The 9,190-nt window shown below is 45.2% G+C and overlaps 1 protein-coding gene across 1 annotated transcript in view; it reads left to right on the top strand.

Moving 5' to 3' along the window:
- DOCK2 (dedicator of cytokinesis 2) overlaps positions 1–9,190 on the top strand; it is a 467,146-nt gene that overhangs the window by 408,493 nt on the left and 49,463 nt on the right. The window contains exons 35-38 of the mRNA XM_010854580.1: positions 67–223; positions 2,575–2,615; positions 6,650–6,740; positions 7,385–7,504. Of these exons, the coding sequence (XP_010852882.1) occupies positions 67–223; positions 2,575–2,615; positions 6,650–6,740; positions 7,385–7,504 (409 nt within the window). The remainder of the gene's footprint in view (positions 1–66; positions 224–2,574; positions 2,616–6,649; positions 6,741–7,384; positions 7,505–9,190) is intronic.

Raw genomic sequence — 9,190 nt, 5'->3', positions numbered from 1 at the left:
CAGCCCCATCCCCAGCGTGCCTTCTCCCGTGCCCTTGAGCTCACCACCCTCCCGTCTGTGCGGCAGCCTGATGGAGTGTGCTGCGGAACACCCGACCATCTACAAGTCGGTGGAGAACTTTGTGAACCTGGTCAAAGGCCTCCTGGAGAAGCTGCTAGATTACCGGGGCGTCATGACGGATGAGAGCAAAGACAACCGCATGAGCTGCACGGTGAACCTGCTGGTATGTGGCCTCTCCCCTTGTCCCAATCCAGTCATGGGGGCTGGTCTCACTTTGGGTTCTGCTGTTGCTCTGGGTGGGGAGGCCTCGCTCAGGGCCTTAGAAATCAGAAAAACAGGAGAGGGAATCCCTCTCTTGACATCTACCAGCTCTGTGACTTGAAGTCAATCATTGCCACGTTCCTGTGCCTCAGTTTATCATACGCATGAAATGGGAATGAGCGTAGTCAGCTCTCCCTGGCCTTTTGCAACCCCGTGGACAGGGGTTTGGCATGCACTGATTGAAACAACCACAGACAGAAAGCACCAGGGGGAAAAAAATTCACCAAGTTCCAAAAAGTAAACTTAAATTTACTGGATGCTAGCCACTGTTTACATAGCATTTACATTGGATTTACAACTGTTTATGTAGCACTGACATTGTTTTAGTAAATACAAATAATCTAGAGGTGATTTAAAGTATATGGATGTGTGCAGGTTATATGCAAACACTATTAACGTACCATTTTATGTAAGAGACTTGAGCATCCTTGTGTCCTGGTATCTGTGGTGGTCCGGGCACTGTGACCCTGAAGATACCAAGGGATGGCAGTATCTACTTTGGCACTTAAAGCGCCACAGAGAAAGAAAGAGGCGGTATAAAGAGGTTAAGAGTATGAGCTTTGGCGTCACACAGCCTATTCTCAACCTCTCTCGGATAATTAATAGAATACCCAAGGAAATTTTCTGAAGGTTCAGCTTGCTGATCTGTTACATGGTAAAAATAATAGTACCTAATTCATAGGTTATGCAGTCCTGTGGGGGTGTGCTCAGTCGCTCAGTTGTGTCTGACTCTGCAACCCTGTGGACTGTAACCTGCCAGGCTTCTCTGTCCCTGGAATTTTCTGGGCAAGAGTGCAGTTCTGACCCCTGGGTAACTGCTCGCTGGGTGTTAGTTTCCTTATCTTATGGAATGAAGTACTGCCCATAACTAGGATTTACAGAAGAGCACTGTGGGACAAGCTAACCAGAGCAGCTAACTCCAAACCCAGACTCTTCACCCCTGTACCACACGACCTGCCATGGGCCAGCTCCCAGTCTCCCCTTCCCATGTCCTGTGATGTGGTCATGAGACAGCTAGAGCAGCAACAGTGCTTCATATTCACCAGGTCAGCCCACCCTAAGGGAATTAACATGAGTAAGGTTGGCCAAAGGACCACATGGCATCTAGTCCATCAACTCCCCCGACATTTCCAGCGTGCTAGCAATATAAATTGTGAGCCCAGAGTTCTGTTGTGTGCCCTCTGATTGCCCTAAGTGGACTCTTTAAACACCCTAGATATTGCCATTGATTTTCTGAAATGCTAAGGGGAGTTAAAATTCCTGCTTACAGCAGAAAGGAATTCATTGCTAATAACTCCACACGGCCCGCTTTACATAAAGGGCACAAAGGAGGGGTTTTCTCGGAGTTTAGCAGTTTCTTGTCATTGAAGAGGTAGAAGTTGGTTGAAGAAACTGGCCTTCAACTGACAGAATCTGACCTGAGAGAAAGTTGGGAAAGGTAGGTCTGTAAGCAGTTTAAACCCAGCATAGAATTTAAGCACACCTTGTTGATTTTGGTTGTGGCTTAAACACAGTATCACGAAGAACAGGATGGGGTGGGTGTGTCTGTAGGTCTAGTGGGTCTCTGCCAACCACCGCCTGTGCCCTGGAACACACCGTCTCACCATTGGAGAGCCCGAGGTGCGCATGGGTGCACTGAATTAAGCCTGGATCTTCTCCAGGTGTGGCTCAAGTGTGAGAGCGTACCCTCCTGACGCAAAATCTGTAAGGACTTGTCTTAAAATGCACGTGATTCCAGACCAACCACTGGTCTATGTGAGCCTTGAGATGGAATAGGTATTGCCGAGTTTAAATGTTTTTGTGGAATCTCAGCATAACTCTTGATAGTTCTGTATGATCTGTTATCATCACTGGGATCTATTGTGATTAATGTTACTCTGATTCCAACTCAAGTTCTCCTCAGTGCAGGATCTGAGCTTTTAAAGATCAAGCTGGGCTGCCTTTCATAGTAGACTTGTCAAAGTAAACTTCCTCAGTCTCCTCGAAAGCCTCTCTCTCAATGCAGCAAGTAGCTGGATTGCACCTCCTGATGTGATGGCTGGGATACTTCCTCTGTCCCTTTATAGTCTAACGATCAGGGAAGTGACTTTAAAGTCAGAATAAGCAGTTTGGTGCATTCAGGAAAGTAAATTTCTTGCTCCCATCTTGCCCAGATAGTAAATAGCCATTTCCTCTCATCCTCATTACAATGCCCTCCACCCCTGCTGTTCTGCAAAGAAAAACACTCATCACTGTTTTTCCTCCCTTCTCTAGAATTTCTACAAAGACAATAATCGGGAAGAGATGTATATAAGGTAAGATTTTTGTCTTCTAAAACCCAAACCTGCTATGTCACTCTTCTGCTAGATATCCATGGATGGCCCCCCACTGCCTCCAGCAGGATGTAAGCACACCTTGTTGACACTCGGACCTTCTGATTCCTCTCCATCTTCTTGGACTCAACTCTTTCCATGCTCCTGCAGTCAGCCTCCCAAATCCACCTGGCGTTCTCTGACCTGCCGTGCTGTTTTGCTGTGAATTGTGCTGGTGAATTGCCCTTGTATTTGTTACAAGGCTGGCATGTGAAGCCCTAGTCTAGGGTTTGGAGGGCAAATACTTAGATCATTGGCCAGCCCAACTTCAAAGGGAAAAAATTACCAAGATGTATGATGGCAGCTTCTTTGTAGGCATTTAAAAGACACTTATTTGAAAAATCACATGAAGGATTTTGGGGGGACATTCACCTGAAGCAAAGAACTCCCTTATCAGTGTTTCTTAGAATCTCATTTGTTTCCTTCACAGTTTTTTTTAAATTACTTTACTCATACAAAAATAATGCATAGTTATTAGCCCCAAAATCCCCATAAAATACAAAGAGACAAAACAAAACTCTTTTTAAATAACTATAATCTATACATATTCCCAGACCATTTAATATTTATATATAGATCAAATTCTATGCATGACTATTTTTTGAAAAAAAAGGGATCATATAGCTCATAATTTATTCTTTGCTTGACAAGAATTCTATGTCAACAGATGTATTTCAGTATAATTTTTAATGAAAGTATAAAATTCTCATTCCACAGTATACCATAATTTATATAGCTAGTCCTGTGTTGTTGAACACTTAGGTTGTTTCCAATTTTTTTTATCATAAATATCAAAATGGCAAAAGTCTTGGACATATATCTTTATTTATCTCCTTGTGAGACAAAGGCCTACAAAGTAGAACTGACTGTAAGATTAACGACCAAGGCCCTTTCAAGGTTTCTGACACATTCAGTTGAAGACCAGACTCCATGTCCAAACTCACTCTGCTATTACTGCAAATATTTTTAGGTACTTTAGCATTATTCCAGAAATAGGAACTATCATTTGGAAAAAAGATAATTCCATAGATTGTCCGGAGCTTGGATAGTATTTATAACATCACTAGACATGACTCACTGCAGAAGCACCGTGCTTTGGGTCCAAAGGACCTGGGGCTTTACTTGTTATCCTCCGTCACCTTGGAAAAATCACTCGGTGTCTTTGGGCTAGGGTTACCCCATGTAGAATTTTTCCATTCTGTTCTGAGGATTAAATGAGATGCTACAGGTAAAGTGCCTGGCCCTTGGTTCCCTCCCCAACCTCTTTTCATTTCTTCCCATTTTAGAAACACAGATGGAGAATCCCAGATTTCCATAAGCTTTATAGATGTGAATCCTATAGTAGTAATCTAGGAAAACCACATTTGCCTACACCAGACGTTGTAAATAAGATATAGTCTGAAAAATCTGTCCTGTTAGGCAGGCATAGTATTTTAAAAACATTTTTACTTGGTTGCCAAATTTTAAAAATCTAGAGATGTTACATAAAACTCAAAATTTCCCTCTTCTGAAAAACTTGAAAGGTATGGCCACGCTGGGCCCACACATCCTGATGACCACCACCTGGGCTGGGTGACAGCATTTTAGACGGGACACAGCACCCCATGGTCTCCATTCCCCATCAGACTTCAGCCCCTCCACCTCACTCAAGCTGCCCATCTGCCATCTGTTTGCATTTGAATCCCTCCCCCAACTCAGGCCCATCAGGGTGTCTTCCATTGCGCTCTGTGGCTGCTCACTAAACCCTTGAGTTGACAAAGGATAGGGAGGATCTTGGGCAGTTAAGGAGTTGAAAGCAGCAGAGAAGCTCTCCCTAGGACCAATTTCTTTAAGTTTTTTGGACCCAGTCATCAGGGATCAGAGACCAAGGACAAGCAGGTGGAGACAGGCTAGGATGTGACTGTGTACCCAGGGGTTTCTAAAAGTTGGCCACAGCTGCGCGCTCCTTACGTGCAGGCTACGTGCAATTTCACGATAGCTGGTTGATCAGCAGAAAGTTAAGTGGGGAAGAGTGATTGTAAAGGCAGAAACAGCTGGTGTCAAAACCCGCTTCCACCTGTTTCTAGCTCTACCTACTTCAATGTCTGTCTCAGTTTTCTTATCTAAAGAAAAATTGTTGAGAGGATGAATTAATATTATATATAAAGCACCCATTAGTGGAATGGATGGATGTACAATCTCTCTGGAATGCCTCCCCCAATTTGTCCTCTTATCTTCAGATCCCAACCCAGGTGTCATACTCGGGAAAGCTTTCCAGAAGCGCCACCTGGATGACACCTGCTCTCATAGGACCCATAGACCTCTCCTCCCAACATTGGCCACAACTGTATTTTTGCAATTACCTCTTTGGTTATTTAGTCGATGCCTGTCTCTTTTCCTAAATTATAAATGCTAACTTCTGAGAACGAATGGGGTCTGCTTTTGCCACCATTCATCTGTCATGCCTGGCACAGCCTGTGTGCTCAGTTCAACTTTGCTGATGGAACAAATAAATGAGCAAAAGGTCACTAGCTCATTAGTATCAGAAACCACTCGTTGACCTTTCTCCCCTTGAGAATCTTTGGCAGTACCCACCCTGAGTTCAGGCAGCCTCCGTTTGGTCCACTGGCCACGTTTTATGTAGCCAAGGACATTAAACCCTAGCTCCTCCTTGGGTGACATTCTGTGAAGAAAATTTTCTTATAACAGGAAATCTAACCCTGAGCACTGAGACCTAACTTGAGCGCAGATGCTTGAGAAGCCCTTTGTTCCCTGTAGTTCAATAGCCAAGGCAGAATTTTGGCCCATTACAGACAGTGCCTTTCCTCTCAGAGGAAGGATCAGGGCATCGCATCACAGCAGCTTCCCTTCACCAAATTGCTAAGAGCTGGGCTTAAAAAATGCTCCTGATGACATGCAAGTCACCAAAGCAATGGCTTTTTGGTTCTGGATTCTGTTTCCAACATTGGCAGGAGAGAATGTTTTGTAGAAGAACCTGATGCACGATGATAATAGGTAATAGCTGTCACTGCTCAATGCTGGCTACAGGCTAATCACTTTCAGTGGATCCTGGCAATTATTAGTAGCAATGCTGGCTGTCACTTACAGAGCCTTTTCTGCAGAGTCTGCTTGGCCCTTTGTAGGCCCAGAAACGCTATGGGCAGGTTCTGTGAGCACTACCGTTTTACACATGAGCAAACTAAGGCACAGAGAAGTTGACTCAGTTAATACACATTATGTATCAAATAATTGATTGAAACTCCCTTCCTCTGATCCTGTCCTGTTCTTAATATCTTTCAACCCTAGTCATCCTAGGGTTCAGAGCTAGATCATCACGTTGCAGAAGGGTAGGAGATGGGAATGTCATTACAGTTGAATTGTAGATTCTTTCTACAATGCCTCCACCTGAATGTCTAATCTCTAACCCCTTTCTTTACTTATCAGAAATTTCACTTCCTTTACACCTTGGGAGCATTGAAGAGAGGGTAGAAGTTCCCCTTTACAGCACTATGACTTGTCCATGCCCTTGGAGTTGTACAATGATTAGAGTTTAGTCTCTGAGGGCGGTTAAACTAGAACCATATTCCAGTTCTTCATTCGTTAGCACATGACCTCCAACAAGCCATTTGCTTCTCCTTCCTTGATTTTCCCTTACTTGTCATATTGCATTGGCCAGAGTCTTCAGTATGAAGTTGAATACTGGCTGGAATGATACCTAACCTCTCCAGGCCAGAGCTTTCTTATCTGTGAATGAAAATTCTCAGTGGACCCATTTTACAGGATGGTCAAGCTATCTAAAATACTTGGCATGGTTCCTGTCGTACCTTAAATGTCCTGCAACTTCTAGGGGCTATCACTGTCACCCACGTAAGGGGACTGAATATCAGAAAATGGAGGACTCCCTTGTGAACCCAAGAGGTATCCAGCTGCTGTCTCTGGCCTGGCCCTACCACCTGCATTCTTACTGCACCTGGTGATTTAACATATTTCCCAAACAGGTACCTATACAAACTCCGCGACCTTCACCTGGACTGTGACAACTACACAGAGGCTGCCTATACACTCCTCCTCCACACCTGGCTTCTCAAGGTACTGCCCTCCCAATGAAGGGGGTTCATGCTGACATCCCCATGGAGCCCTCACAGCAAGTTGAAAAGTTAAAAAAAAAAAAAAGAAAAATTAGCCAAATAAATTTTGTTTTCCCCTGTGTCCCCAAGCTTTTAACCTGGCAGGTTACTTTTCTGCACTGTTCTGTCTGGACACATAAGGTTTCAAGTGACCTTCACATTTAGCAGCAACAAGAACCCCCTGAGATATATCTTGCAGTTTTACATAACATTCAAACTATTTTGTATAACATCCAAGCATCAACTATAAATCATTAGCATGCCCTGTGAGCTGTTTTTCTTCTCTTGAAAGTGCTGCTGGAGCAGGACAAAGTCTCAAGGATTTCCTTTGGGTTTTGAAGAGCTGGGGCCATGTCTTGCAGGGATTCAGAGAAAAATCCTACAATCCATACACAGGAGCCAACAGAGAGTCCAGAGAGTCAATAAGTGTGACTCCGCAGAAATGGAGAGGTGCTTCCTGTGGAACCTGTGGGCCAACATCATCTCTCTGATTGATGCTCAGGGCAGCAAGGACACAGGCAGGGGTGTCTGCAGGGCTTCCTCCCACTCCTCAGCAGTAGGGGAAGACACCTGCCCTGGGTAACTGCGTGTGTCCTCTCTCTGCAGTGGTCAGATGAGCAGTGCGCATCGCAGGTCATGCAGACAGGCCAGCAGCACCCACAGACCCACCGGCAGCTGAAGGAGACGCTGTATGATATCATCATAGGCTACTTTGACAAAGGAAAGGTAATTGGTCCCTGCCCTTCCTCTCTCCGTGGGAACCCTAGCTTCTGGGAAGGACTGTTCTCTCCCATACTCTACATGCAATCCATCTGCAGGTCTGGTCAGCACTCCTGCCCAACTCTAAGTCTGATCATTTCTCCCGATCCCCATTCCTACTACATATGTTCAAGGCACCAGCATTGCTCACCTGGACACAATGAGTCCTATGCAATAGCCCTGTATCCTCTATTCCTCTGCAACAGGTCATCCTTCATATAGGAAACAGGGTGATCATAAAACATACTTATCCCATAGAATATAACCCATTGTCCTGCTTACGGTCATCTCAAACAGCCATCCCAACACTTAGATCAAATTGCAATCTTTCCCATGACCCATGAGGCCACATACGCACTGTCCTCTGACTGTCTCTCCCGTGTCAACTCTGCCAGGCTCCCTCTTGCTCACATGTTCCGTGCCAAGCTCTTCTCCACCTCAGGGCCTATGCACTTACTTTTCCCAGCTTAGGACATTTCTCCTCCATATCTTACCGTGGCCAGTTCCTTCTCACAGCTCAGGGTTTTGCCCAAGCAAAGAATGCCATGTCCTGAAGGAGGCTTCCCAGACCACGCAGCAGCACCCCTGCTGTGAGTCGTACTTAGTTCTTCTTCAAAGCACTCGTCACTGTCAGACATCGCCTCGATCGTTTTGTTTTCACTCGTTCATTGTCTGGCTGTCCACTTTAGAAGGCCAAGAGCAAAGATATTTGTCTTGTCCACTGCCGAGTGCCTAGTAGACCCTAACAATGGGACCCAAAAGATACATGTTGAATACACTTATTAATTGAATGTATGAATGACATCATGGTGTCGTCATTGATCTCTAAACAGCAAGATCAGGGTGATTTGTCATGTTTTATCTGGAGATTGGCCAAACCAGGTACTGTCCACCCTCCAGCCTCCGACTGGCCCTCCAGGAAGCACCAACTCAAATGCTGCAAGGAGACACAGTAGGTGGCTGAGAGCTCAGGATCTGGGTTGCAAGCCTCATTCCTTTACCACCTACAATCCCCATGGCCTTCCAGAGATTCCAGTTCCCCATCCATAATAGTGAGATATTGATAGTACCTACTTTCTAGCTGCATTGTGAAAATTAGGTGAGAAAATGATGTAAAGCACTTAGCATAAGACCTGGTACATAGTACTAACTTGTTCCGTTTTTTTAAATATTTATTTATTTAGGGGCTTCTCTGGTGGCTCAAATGGTAAAGAATCCACTTGCAATGCAAGGGACTCAGGTTTGACCCCTGGGTCGGGAAGCTCCCCTGGAGAAGAGAAGTGGCTCTCCACTCCAGTGTTCTTGCCTAGAGAATCCCGTGAACAGAGGAGCCTGGTGGGCTCCGGTCCGTGGGGTCACAAAGAGTTGGCCATGACTGAGCGACTAAGCATGAGCACGTTTATTTATCTGTCTGTGCCAGGTCTTAGTAGCAGCATGCAGGATTTTTTTTTTTTTTTAATCGTGACATGCGGACCCTTAGTTGCAGTGTGCAAACTCAGTTCTCTGCCCTTGAGGCCCCAGCTGACTGCCTGCTTCCTCTCACAAGCTTTTCCTGAGTCCTCCAGCTTACCTACAGCCCTGCCTCTTCTCTGAATGGCCTGGCCTCTTACAGTTCACCAGGCACAATTTAACACTGACTTTTGGCCTGTTCTG

This window comes from Bison bison, unplaced genomic scaffold (genome assembly GCF_000754665.1).
Source record: "Bison bison bison isolate TAMUID 2011002044 unplaced genomic scaffold, Bison_UMD1.0 scf7180017864343, whole genome shotgun sequence".
In the NCBI taxonomy this organism is placed as follows: Eukaryota; Metazoa; Chordata; class Mammalia; order Artiodactyla; family Bovidae; genus Bison; species Bison bison.
This window is presented reverse-complemented; position numbering and strand designations above follow the sequence as displayed.